This window comes from Oncorhynchus kisutch, linkage group LG21 (assembly GCF_002021735.2).
Source record: "Oncorhynchus kisutch isolate 150728-3 linkage group LG21, Okis_V2, whole genome shotgun sequence".
In the NCBI taxonomy this organism is placed as follows: domain Eukaryota; kingdom Metazoa; phylum Chordata; class Actinopteri; order Salmoniformes; family Salmonidae; genus Oncorhynchus; species Oncorhynchus kisutch.
Genome location: NC_034194.2, coordinates 39,842,594 through 39,856,815, shown reverse-complemented (window position 1 = coordinate 39,856,815; position 14,222 = coordinate 39,842,594). Strand labels below are relative to the sequence as shown.

Genomic DNA, 14,222 nt, shown 5'->3' with positions numbered 1-14,222 from the left:
TGGTTCAGACTAAACAGTATGATATCACTGGTTCAGACTAAACAGTAGTTTACCAAGTCACTGGCTGCAGACCCTGGAAATCTCCAACAGAGGGCAGCACTTCACTATCTTGGATACTGAGGACAGGTGTCTAACTCCAGTCTTCCCCAGGCAAAAGGAGACTAGCACAGACTCACACACACCTTCTTCCAGGCCATCAGCAGCTCCTGGTAAGCGTTGGAGCGCAGGTACCGTGTGTAGCTGTCACTCTTCATCAGCTTATAGATGTGGTCCTGAAACAGAAAGGGAGGAGACAGAGATCATTGTGTGTTTTAGCTGTATGTTTGTTTCTGCAGGCTTTAGGTAGTCTTTCAATCTCCCTTCCTGTGTCCCTCCCTCTTTCAATCTCCCTTCCTGTGTCCCTCCCTCTTTCAATCTCCCTTCCTGTGTCCCTCCCTCTTTCAATCTCCCTTCCTGTGTCCCTCCCTCTTTCAATCTCCCTTCCTGTGTCCCTCCCTCTTTCAATCTCCCTTCCTGTGTCCCTCCCTCTTTCAATCTCCCTTCCTGTGTCCCTCCCTCTTTCAATCTCCCTTCCTGTGTCCCTCCCTCTTTCAATCTCCCTTCCTGTGTCCCTCCCTCTTTCAATCTCCCTTCCTGTGTCCCTCCCTCTTTCAATCTCCCTTCCTGTGTCCCTCCCTCTTTCAATCTCCCTTCCTGTGTCCCTCCCTCTTTCAATCTCCCTTCCTGTGTCCCTCCCTCTTTCAATCTCCCTTCCTGTGTCCCTCCCTCTTTCAATCTCCCTTCCTGTGTCCCTCCCTCTTTCAATCTCCCTTCCTGTGTCCCTCCCTCTTTCAATCTCCCTTCCTGTGTCCCTCCCTCTTTCAATCTCCCTTCCTGTGTCCCTCCCTCTTTCAATCTCCCTTCCTGTGTCCCTCCCTCTTTCAATCTCCCTTCCTGTGTCCCTCCCTCTTTCAATCTCCCTTCCTGTGTCCCTCCCTCTTTCAATCTCCCTTCCTGTGTCCCTCCCTCTTTCAATCTCCCTTCATGTGTCCTTCCCTCTTTCAATCTCCCTTCCTGTGTCCCTCCCTCTTTCAATCTCCCTTCCTGTGTCCCTCCCTCGTTCTACCTCCTCCCCTTCCTTTGTCCCTCCCTCTTTCTACCTGTCTGTCTACCTGTCTGTCTGTTTGTTTGTTTGTTTGTAATATAATGTACCTCTGCAACTTCTTAGCTGTCTTTCTGTCGATAATATAATTCACCTGAGCGTCTTCGTAGCTGTATCGTCCCGGGTCTTTAAGGTTGGCGCTGGTGCGTTCGTAGCTGTGTGAGTCCAGGTTGATGGAGCTGGAAGCGCCTTCTGCCAGAAACTCTGTCCAGATCTCCTGAGCCCGTTCTGCCACGTTCTCCAGGGGCTGCCTCTTCAGATCCTGCACCGCCAACCAGAACCTGTATAGGGGTTACACCTTATTACAGCACCAACCAGAACCTGTATAGGGGTTACACCGTATTACAGCACCAACCAGAACCTGTACAGGGGTTACACCGTATTACAGCACCAACCAGAACCTGTACAGGGGTTACACCTTATTACAGCACCAACCAGAACCTGTACAGGGGTTACACTGTATTACAGCACCAACCAGAACCTGTATAGGGGTTACACTGTATTACAGCACCAACCAGAACCTGTATAGGGGTTACACCGTATTACAGCACCAACCAGAACCTGTATAGGGGTTACACCTTATTACAGCACCAACCAGAACCTGTATAGGGGTTACACCGTATTACAGCACCAACCAGAACCTGTACAGGGGTTACACCGTATTACAGCACCAACCAGAACCTGTACAGGGGTTACACCTTATTACAGCACCAACCAGAACCTGTACAGGGGTTACACTGTATTACAGCACCAACCAGAACCTGTATAGGGGTTACACTGTATTACAGCACCAACCAGAACCTGTATAGGGGTTACACCGTATTACAGCACCAACCAGAACCTGTATAGGGGTTACACCTTATTACAGCACCAACCAGAACCTGTATAGGGGTTACACCGTATTACAGCACCAACCAGAACCTGTACAGGGGTTACACCGTATTACAGCACCAACCAGAACCTGTACAGGGGTTACACCTTATTACAGCACCAACCAGAACCTGTACAGGGGTTACACCTTATTACAGCACCAACCAGAACCTGTATAGGGGTTACACCTTATTACAGCACCAACCAGAACCTGTATAGGGGTTACACTGTATTACAGCACCAACCAGAACCTGTACAGGGGTTACACCTTATTATAGCACCAACCAGAACCTGTATAGGGGTTACATAATATTACACTATAGCACCAACCTTTCGGAACACCATAAAAGCAACGTAATTAAAGAGGTGGATTGGATAGAGGGTGAGATAGTGGAGAGAGATAAGGGTGTGTGTCCGTCTGTCCGCCCTAAGTAGCCCCAAGGTCCCACTGACCTCGGTTATCTGTCCAGTCCACCACCCTGTTATCGTCTTTAGTAGAGCCCTTCATCAGTACATGCCTTCAGGGGACACACAATACTCACATACAGGGTAGAGGTAATGAGGTTAACTTTCAAACAGAGGGATGGGCAGAGGAAAGGAAAGAGGTAGGAGATGGAGGTAGTGGAGGATGGATGGTAGAGGATGAGGATGAGGAAAGAGGTAGGGGATGAAGGGTAAAGATGGAGGTAGTGGAGGATGGATGGAAGAGGATGAGGAAAGAGGTAGGGGATGAAGGGTAAAGATGGAGGTAGTGGAGGATGGATGGAAGAGGATGAGGAAAGAGGTAGGAGATGAAGGGTAAAGATGGAGGTAGTGGAGGATGGATGGATGAGAATGAGGAAAGAGGTAGGGGATGAAGGGTAAAGATGGAGGTAGTGGAGGATGGATGGAAGAGGACGAGGATGAGGAAAGAGGTAGGAGATGAAGGGCAAAGATGGAGGTAGTGGAGGATGGATGGAAGAGGATGAGGGAAGAGGTAGGGGATGAAGGGCAAAGATGGAGATAGTGGAGGATGGATGGAAGGAGGAGATGGGGAAGAGAAGGGATGGAAGGAGGAGATGGGGAAGAGAAGGGATGGAAGGAGGAGGAAATGAGGAAGGATTAGAGGAGAGGAGTGTTCTGTGTGTCTTACTGTAGTTTCCCTGAACTCTGAACTCAGAGGAAATGAGGAAGGATTAGAGGAGAGGAGTGTTCTGTGTGTCTTACTGTAGTTTCCCTGAACTCTGAACTCAGAGGAAATGAGGAAGGATTAGAGGAGAGGAGTGTTCTGTGTGTCTTACTGTAGTTTCCCTGAACTCTGAACTCAGAGGAAATGAGGAAGGATTAGAGGAGAGGAGTGTTCTGTGTGTCTTGCTGTAGTTTCCCTGAACTCTGAACTCAGAGGAAATGAGGAAGGATTAGAGGAGAGGAGTGTTCTGTGTGTCTTACTGTAGTTTCCCTGAACTCTGAACTCAGAGGAAATGAGGAAGGATTAGAGGAGAGGAGTGTTCTGTGTGTCTTACTGTAGTTTCCCTGAACTCTGAACTCAGAGGAAATGAGGAAGGATTAGAGGAGAGGTGTGTTCTGTGTGTCTTACTGTAGTTTCCCTGAACTCTGAACTCAGAGGAAATGAGGAAGCATTAGAGAAAATGAGAAAACAAGGGATAAAAGGAGGACGGGGAATTCTGTGTGACTCACTGTAGGTTCTCTGAGCTGAACTCTGATTCCAGGAACTTGAGGAACTGGTCTCGTCCTGCCGGATCCTTCAGAGCTTCATCTAGAGAGAAACCCCACTTCCTCACCCTCTGTTGACTGGGGTCCTTACTGAGGGGAGGGAGGGGAGAGAGAGAGGAAGTTAGAATTCATGAAACATCAAAATATAGAAAAAAAGAGATAGAAAAAATGAATACTTTGATATCAAACGGACTCAAACGGTCTCAAACAGTCTCAAACGGTCTCAAACAGTCTGAAACGGTCTGAAACGATCTAACACGGTCTCAAACAGTCTAAAACAGTCTCAAGCGGTCTGAAACGGTCTCAAACAGTCTCAAACGGTCTGAAACGGTCTCAAACAGTCTCAAACGGTCTAAAACGGTCTCAAACAGTCTCAAGCGGTCTGAAACGGTCTCAAACAGTCTCAAACGGTCTGAAACGGTCTCGAACAGTCTCAAATGGTCTGAAACGGTCTCAAACAGTCGCAAACAGTCTCGCACAGTCTCAAACGGTCTCAAACGGTCTCAAACAGTCTCAAGCGGTCTGAAACGGTCTCAAACAGTCTCAAACGGTCTCAAACGGTCTCAAACTGTCTCAAACAGTCTCAAGCGGTCTGAAACGGTCTCAAACAGTCTCAAACGGTCTGAAACGGTCTCGAACAGTCTTAAACATTCTCAAACAGTCTCAAACAGTCTCAAATGTTCTCAAACGGTCTGAAACGGTCTCAAACAGTCTTAAACATTCTCAAATCGTCTCAAACAGTCTCAAACATTCTCAAACCGTCTCAAACAGTCTCAAATGTTCTCAAACGGTCTCAAACAGTCTCAAACGGTCTGAAACGGTCTCAAACAGTCTCAAACGGTCTCAAACTTTCTCAAACTGGCTCAAACGGTCTGAAACGGTCTGAAACAGTCTCAAACAGTCTCAAACAGTCTCACACGGTCTTAAACGGTCTCAAACGGTCTCCAACAGTCTCAAACGGTCTGAAACAGTCTCGGACGGTCTCAAACGGTGTCAAACGGTCTGAAACGGTCTCACACGGTCTGAAACGATCTAACACGGTCTCAAACAGTCTAAAACAGTCTCAAACAGTCTCAAACTGTCTCAAACAGTCTCAACGGTCTGAAACGGTCTCAAACAGTCTCAAACGGTCTCAAACAGTCTCACACTTTCTCAAACAGTCTCAAACGGTCTGAAACGGTCTCAAACAGTCTCACACTTTCTCAAACAGTCTCACACTTTCTCAAACAGTCTCAAACAGTCTCAAACGGTCTGAAACGGTCTGAAACGGCCTCAAACGGTCTCAAACAGTCTCACACTTTCTCAAACAGTCTCACACTTTCTCAAACAGTCTCAAACGGTCTGAAACGGTCTCAAACAGTCTCAAACGGTCTCAAACGTTCTGAAACGGTCTCAAACGGTCTCACGCAGTCTCAAACTGTCTGAAACGGTCTTAAACAGTCTCAAACGGTCTCAAACAGTCTGAAACGGTCTCAAACAGTCTCAAACGGTCTCAAACGGTCTAAAACGGTCTCAAACAGTCTCAAGCGGTCTGAGACGGTCTCAAACAGTCTCAAACGGTCTGAAACGGTCTCGAACAGTCTCAAATGGTCTGAAACGGTCTCAAACTGTCGCAAACAGTCTCGCACAGTCTCAAACGGTCTCAAACGGTCTCAAACAGTCTCAAGCGGTCTCAAACAGTCTCAAACAGTCTCAAACGGTCTCAAACGGTCTCAAACGGTCTCAAACTGTCTCAAGCGGTCTGAAACGGTCTCAAACAGTCTCAAACGGTCTGAAACGGTCTCGAACAGTCTTAAACATTCTCAAACAGTCTCAAACAGTCTCAAATGTTCTCAAACGGTCTGAAACGGTCTCAAACAGTCTTAAACATTCTCAAACCGTCACAAACAGTCTCAAACATTCTCAAACCGTCTCAAACAGTCTCAAATGTTCTCAAACGGTCTCAAACAGTCTCAAACGGTCTGAAACGGTCTCAAACAGTCTCAAACGGTCTCAAACTTTCTCAAACTGGCTCAAACGGTCTGAAACGGTCTGAAACAGTCTGAAACAGTCTCAAACAGTCTCACACGGTCTTAAACGGTCTCAAACGGTCTCAAACAGTCTCAAACGGTCTGAAACAGTCTCGGACGGTCTCAAACGGTGTCAAACGGTCTGAAACGGTCTCACACGGTCTGAAACGATCTAACACGGTCTCAAACAGTCTAAAACAGTCTCAAACAGTCTCAAACTGTCTCAAACAGTCTCAACGGTCTGAAACGGTCTCAAACAGTCTCAAACGGTCTCAAACAGTCTCACACTTTCTCAAACAGTCTCAAACGGTCTGAAACGGTCTCAAACAGTCTCACACTTTCTCAAACAGTCTCACACTTTCTCAAACAGTCTCAAACAGTCTCAAACGGTCTGAAACGGTCTGAAACGGCCTCAAACGGTCTCAAACAGTCTCACACTTTCTCAAACAGTCTCACACTTTCTCAAACAGTCTCAAACGGTCTGAAACGGTCTCAAACAGTCTCAAACGGTCTGAAACGGTCTGAAACGGTCTCAAACGGTCTCACGCAGTCTCAAACGGTCTGAAACGGTCTCAAACTGTCTCAAACAGTCTCGAACAGTCTCAAACGGTCTGAAACGGTCTCAAACAGTCTCAAATAGTCTTAAACAGTCTCAAACGTTCTCAAACGTTCTCAAACGGTCTCAAACAGTCTCAAACGGTCTCAAACAGTCTCAGACTGTCTGAAACGGTCTTAAACAGTCTCAAACGGTCTCAAACAGTCTGAAACGGTCTGAAACAGTCTCGGACGGTCTGAAACGGTGTCAAACGGTCTGAAACGGTCTCAAACAGTCTCAAACTGTCTCGGACAGTCTCAAACGGTCTCAAACGGTCTCAAACGGTGTCAAACAGTCTCAAACAGTCTCAAACACCACACGACGTTGGACAAGTGGTGACAGGGAAGTAGAAACATTGACAGCACAATGTTTCTACTTCCCTGTAGTAGAAAGTTACAGCAGCAGGTGAATACTGCTGTAATGGCAGCGTTCACCGTGACACCATATCATTTAAATCTCTGCAGGACATTTCCCTAACCCCTACTCAATATAATTAATACATTTATCCAGATTATGAAGCTACATTAGACACAATGATTATTTGTCTGGGTTGATTAACCTCAAGGGTTCCAGAAGAACTGCACGGTGCTGGGTAACAGCGTCCTATAGCCTTGAAGATCCATTATATCCATTATATCTGTATTTAATCATAATATAAGGACGATAAGAGGTCATTGCCCTTCGGTCCTTTCTAATTCTAAAGGGGATTATGTGAGACACAGCCTAGGCGAGATAGATAGCTATCTGTAACTCTGGTTCTTTGTAGGTACTATATAGGAAGGATATAGGATGATAACTTGTCTTTGCCCTGTGTTCCATTCGGTCTTCGAGGTTGATTTTGCAGTGAGTGGTTGACTGTGGGTTGATTGAAAAGGCTGTGGGCTAGAATAGGGAAAAGCTTCACTCCCTGGGAAGTCTATTTCCAGTGAGTTTGGGTGTTTCCTTCTGTAGTTGATGCCTTTGCAACCCTGCAATCAAATACCTTTTTACAAGACCTTACTATTACCTGATTGTAGGCGCTGTGGTTCTCACCTGGCTTCCAGGTCCCAGAATGAGAGGTCGTCACTGGTCCAGGGGTTGGAAGGTTCTGGTGACATCACAAACGGGTCATACTCCTGGTACTGCTCTGTGTAACTCATTAGACTGAAAGCAACACAACAGACAATAGTCAGAGATGGACATTGTGAAGACTGACACACGATCAGCCAGATATCAGTTCTAGACCCGCACAATTTGCCCAGCATTGTCCGGGTTTGGCCGGGGGAGGCAGTCAATGTAAATAATATTTTTTTCTTAACTGACTTGCCTGGTTAAATAAAGGTTAAATAAAAAAATATGTTAACAAAATAGGTGGAAACTGGTGAGCCAACAGTAGTTTAGGTGGAAACTGGTGAGCCAACAGTAGTTTAGGTGGAAACTGGTGAGTCAACAGTAGTTTAGCTGTAAACTGGTGAGCCAACAGTAGTTTAGCTGTAAACTGGTGAGCCAACAGTAGTTTTAGGTGGAAACTGGTGAGCCAACAGTAGTTTAGGTGGAAACTGGTGAGCCAACAGTAGTTTAGGTGGAAAATAGTGAGCCAACAGTAGTTTAGGTGGAAACTGGTGAGCCAACAGTAGTTTAGGTGGAAACTGGTGAGCCAACAGTAGTTTAGGTGGAAACTGGTGAGCCAACAGTAGTTTAGGTGGAAACTGGTGAGCCAACAGTAGTTTAGGTTGAAAATAGTGAGCCAACAGTAGTTTAGGTGTAAACTGGTGAGCCAACAGAGGTTTAGGTGGAAACTGGTGAGCCAACAGAGGTTTCCACCACAGTGCAAGCCCAGTTTCAAACACCCTACCTGCATCACCATAGTGGCACTGGCCATGAGCTCTTTAAAGGAATTCTTAGAAAACCTTACATTTATTTCCATTCAAAATAATTTTTTCCCTAACCCCTTAACCGCTAACCCCTTACCCTAACCCTAACCCCTTAACCCCTAACCCCTTACCCTAACCCCTTACCCTAACCCCTTAACCCTAACCCCTTAACCCCTTAACCTTTAACCCCTTACCCTAACCCCTTAACCCCTAACCCCTTACCCTAACCCCTTAACCCCTTAACCTCTTACCCTAACCCCTTAACCCTAACCCCTTAACCCCTAACCCCTTAACCTTTAACCCCTTACCCTAACACCTTACCCTAACCCCTTAACCCTATACCTAACCCTAATTCTATCCCTAACCTTAAACCTAAACCTCTAAGTCTAAAATAACCTTTGTCCTCTTGGGGACCAGGGACATTTACCCTGAAGGGATCACTTTCCTTGTTTTACTATCCTTGTGGGGACTTTGGGGGATTTCCAGTACCCATTAGGATATTAATACAAGCCAACACACACACACACACACACACACACACACACACACACACACACACACACACACACACACACACACACACACACACACACACACACACACACACACACACGCACACACGCACACACGCACACACACACAATCCCTGGTAGATGGTCACATTCGGAAACCATAAACCACTTCAGTCCTGCCCTTCAGCCTGTACCTCGTTCCTTGACCTTACCTAAGGCTGAGCCCCCAATCATCCCCAGCTCTATGGCTAGGGTCAAATGTCACCCACCAGCCGACCTGATGGAGTAATCACAGTCTCTGTGCTGGTGCTGTAAGCTAACAACACTCCACTGCAGATCTATGATTAACTGGGAAGCTGCATGGACTGGGCTAGTGAGGCTACTGAGCCGAAGGCTCAAGAGAGACTGGGCTAGTGAGGCTACTGAGCCGAAGGCTCAAGAGAATCTGGGGTTGGAGGTGTACAGAGGAAGGGAGGTGGGGTGGTTTCTTCTATTCAGAGCTCTGGAATTCCACACCGGTTGATACAATATGTATGTGTTGATTTATCAAGGTCAAAGTGAAAGGATCTGCTTTAAGAGGGGAGATGGTGGAGCTTTGCTCATACCTACCTCTCAGCGACTTTAGAAACCTTTATACAGTGTCGGTCCAACTGGTTGTTCAGAAACACAATCTGAACAGGGACGAGGAAGAGAAACAATACAAATCAATATTCAATTATTACGATTAAAACTGGTTTTCTAATCGTTCAACTCAGAGATATGTTCTTCTGAGAGCTGTGGCTGTCAATAATGTTCCACAGGATTGATGGGTACACTGTCCAATATAACTACCACCATCTAATAGAATATACAATATAACTACCACCATCTAATAGAATATACACTGTCCAATATAACTACCACCATCTAATAGAATATACACTGTCCAATATAACTACCACCATCTAATAGAATATACAATATAACTACCACCATCTAATAGAATATACAATATAACTACCACCATCTAATAGAATATACAATATAACTACCACCATCTAATAGAATATACAATATAACTACCACCATCTAATAGAATATACAATATAACTACCACCATCTAATAGAATATACAATATAACTACCACCATCTAATAGAATATACAATATAACTACCACCATCTAATAGAATATACAATATAACTACCACCATCTAATAGAATATACAATATAACTACCACCATCTAATAGAATATACAATATAACTACCACCATCTAATAGAATATACAATATAACTACCACCATCTAATAGAATATACAATATAACTACCACCATCTAATAGAATATACAATATAACTACCACCATCTAATAGAATATACAATATAACTACCACCATCTAATAGAATATACAATATAACTACCACCATCTAATAGAATATACAATATAACTACCACCATCTAATAGAATATACAATATAACTACCACCATCTAATAGAATATACAATATAACTACCACCATCTAATAGAATATACAATATAACTACCACCATCTAATAGAATATACAATATAACTACCACCATCTAATAGAATATACAATATAACTACCACCATCTAATAGAATATACCACTGTCCAATATAACTACCACCATCTAATAGAATATACAATATAACTACCACCATCTAATAGAATATACAATATAACTACCACCATCTAATAGAATATACAATATAACTACCACCATCTAATAGAATATACAATATAACTACCACCATCTAATAGAATATACAATATAACTACCACCATCTAATAGAATATACAATATAACTACCACCATCTAATAGAATATACAATATAACTACCACCATCTAATAGAATATACAATATAACTACCACCATCTAATAGAATATACAATATAACTACCACCATCTAATAGAATATACAATATAACTACCACCATCTAATAGAATATACAATATAACTACCACCATCTAATAGAATATACACTGTCCAATATAACTACCCACCATCTAATAGAATACATATACTACACCATCTAATAGAATATACAATTAACTACCACCATCTAATAGAATATACAATATACTACCACCATCTAATAGAATTATACAATATAACTACCACCAATCTAATAGAATATACAATATAACTACCACCATCTAATAGAATATACACTATAACTACCACCATCTAATAGAATATACAATATAACTACCACCATCTAATAGAATATACAATATAACTACCACCATCTATAGAATATACAATATAACTACCACCATCTAATAGAATATACAATATAACTACCACCATCTAATAGAATATACAATATAAACTACCACCATCTAATAGAATATACACTGTCCAATATAACTACCACCATCTAATAGAATATACACGGTCCAATATAACTACCACCATCTAATAGAATATACAATATAACTACCACCATCTAATAGAATATACAATATAACTACCACCATCTAATAGAATATACAATATAACTACCACCATCTATATAATATACAATATAACTACCACCATCTAATAGAATATACAATATAACTACCACCATCTAATAGAATATATCAATATAACTACCACCATCTAATAGAATATACAATATAACTACCACCATCTAATAGAATATACAATATAACTACCACCATCTAATAGAATATACAACTATAACTACCACCATCTAATAGAATATACAATATAACTACCACCATCTAATGAATATACAATATAACTACCACCATCTAATAGAATATACAATATAACTACCACCATCTAATAGAATATACAATATAACTACCACCATCTAATAGAATATACAATATAACTACCACCATCTAATAGAATATACAATATAACTACCACCATCTAATAGAATATACAATATAACTACCACCATCTAATAGAATAACAATATAACTACCACCATCTAAAAATACCAAATATAACTACCACCATCTAATAGAATATACAATATAACTACCACCATCTAATAGAATATACAATATAACTACCACCATCTAATAGAATATACAATATAAACTACCACCATCTAATAGAATATACAATATAACTACCACCATCTAATAGAATATACAATATAACTACCACCATCTAATAGAATATACAATATAACTACCACCATCTAATAGAATATACATATAACTACCACCATCTAATAGAATATACAATATAAACTACCACCATCTAATAGAATATACAATATAACTACCACCATATCATAGAATATACAATATAACTACACCATCTAATAGAATATACAATATAACGACCACCATCTAATAGAATATACAATATAACTACCACCATCTAATAGAATATATCAATATAACTACCACCATCTAATAGAATATACAATATAACTACCACCATCTAATAGAATATACAATATAACTACCACCATCTAATAGAATATACAATATAACTACCACCATCTAATAGAATATACAATATAACTACCACCATCTAATAGAATATACAATATAACTACCACCATCTAATAGAATATACAATATAACTACCACCATCTAATAGAATATACAATATAACTACCACCATCTAATAGAATATACAATATAACTACCACCATCTAATAGAATATACAATATAACTACCACCATCTAATAGAATATACAATATAACTACCACCATCTAATAGAATATACAATATAACTACCACCATCTAATAGAATATACAATATAACTACCACCATCTAATAGAATATACAATATAACTACCACCATCTAATAGAATATACAATATAACTACCACCATCTAATAGAATATACAATATAACTACCACCATCTAATAGAATATACAATATAACTACCACCATCTAATAGAATATACAATATAACTACCACCATCTAATAGAATATACAATATAACTACCACCATCTAATAGAATATACAATATAACTACCACCATCTAATAGAATATACAATATAACTACCACCATCTAATAGAATATACAATATAACTACCACCATCTAATAGAATATACAATATAACTACCACCATCTAATAGAATATATATAACTACCACCATCTAATAGAATATACAATATAACTACCACCATCTAATAGAATATACAATATAACTACCACCATCCAATAGAATATACAATATACTACCACCATCTAATAGAATATACAATATAACTACCACCATCTAATAGAATATACAATATAACTACCACCATCTAATAGAATATACAATATAACTACCACCATCTAATAGAATATACAATATAACTACCACCATCTAATAGAATATACAATATAACTACCACCATCTAATAGAATATACAATATAACTACCACCATCTAATAGAATATACAATATAACTACCACCATCTAATAGAATATACAATATAACTACCACCATCTAATAGAACATCTAATAGAACATCTAATAGAACATCTAATAGAACATCTAATAGAAGACCAAACATCTAATAGAACATCTAATAGAATACCAAACATCTAATAGAACATCTAATAGAATACCAAACATCTAATAGAACACCTAATAGAATACCAAACATCTAATAGAACATCTAATAGAATACCAAACATCTAATAGAACATCTAATAGAATACCAAACATCTAATAGAACACCTAATAGAATACCAAACATCTAATAGAACATCTAATAGAATACCAAACATCTAATAGAACATCTAATAGAACACCAAACATCTAATAGAACACCTAATAGAACACCTAATAGAATACCAAACATCTAATAGAACATCTAATAGAACATCTAATAGAACACCAAACATCTAATAGAACACCTAATAGAACACCTAATAGAACACCAAACATCTAATAGAACATCTAATAGAACACCTAATAGAACATCCAAAAGAACACACAGAAGTACCTCTTTCTCCACGTCCGCTTTGGTGCCTTTTCTGGCTATTTGTGATGGTGTGTGTACAGGGCTCTGAGACTGACCCTCGTCTATCAGACCATACACTGACTGGACAGGGGGATGGAGAGAAGGAGAGAGACATTTAGGAGAAGAAAGAAAGGGAAGTGTGCTATGTTACCATCCCATTCCTCAATATTGGGTTTTTCAAACTTTATTTTTGTAAAGCCTTCAACATTGTCTTGTGACCCACCCACTACAACCAACCCAATAGTTTTCTGGCCACAGTCTAGTGAATCTATTCCTTCCTGTCCGTACCTTCTTGACTCTCTGTGGGTCTCATGCGTCTGCATTTCCTGATGTCCATCTCTGTGGTGTTTCACACAAACCTGGCTGTAGAACATAGAGATCAGTGTTAAGTTCAGCAGGCGCAGGAGTAAGGAAACCTTTTTCAAAAATAAAATTAAGTGTTAGCAGTCCAGGTACAGTAATGTTTCACATCACTCACTCACTCACACTCACTCACTCCTCACTCACTCACTCACTCACTCACTCACTCACTCACTCACTCACTCACTCACTCATCACTCACTCACTCACTCAC

At 40.7% G+C, this 14,222-nt stretch overlaps 1 protein-coding gene across 1 annotated transcript in view; it reads right to left on the bottom strand.

Moving 5' to 3' along the window:
- The window catches only part of LOC109880910 (regulator of G-protein signaling 6), a gene marked incomplete in the record, with an annotated part of 146,119 nt that overhangs the window by 1,726 nt on the left and 130,171 nt on the right, over positions 1-14,222 (bottom strand). The window contains 7 exon segments of the mRNA XM_031800998.1: positions 183-272; positions 1,236-1,422; positions 3,689-3,814; positions 7,361-7,471; positions 9,303-9,364; positions 13,631-13,729; positions 13,937-13,956. Coding sequence (XP_031656858.1) covers positions 183-272; positions 1,236-1,422; positions 3,689-3,814; positions 7,361-7,471; positions 9,303-9,364; positions 13,631-13,729; positions 13,937-13,956 — 695 coding nt within the window.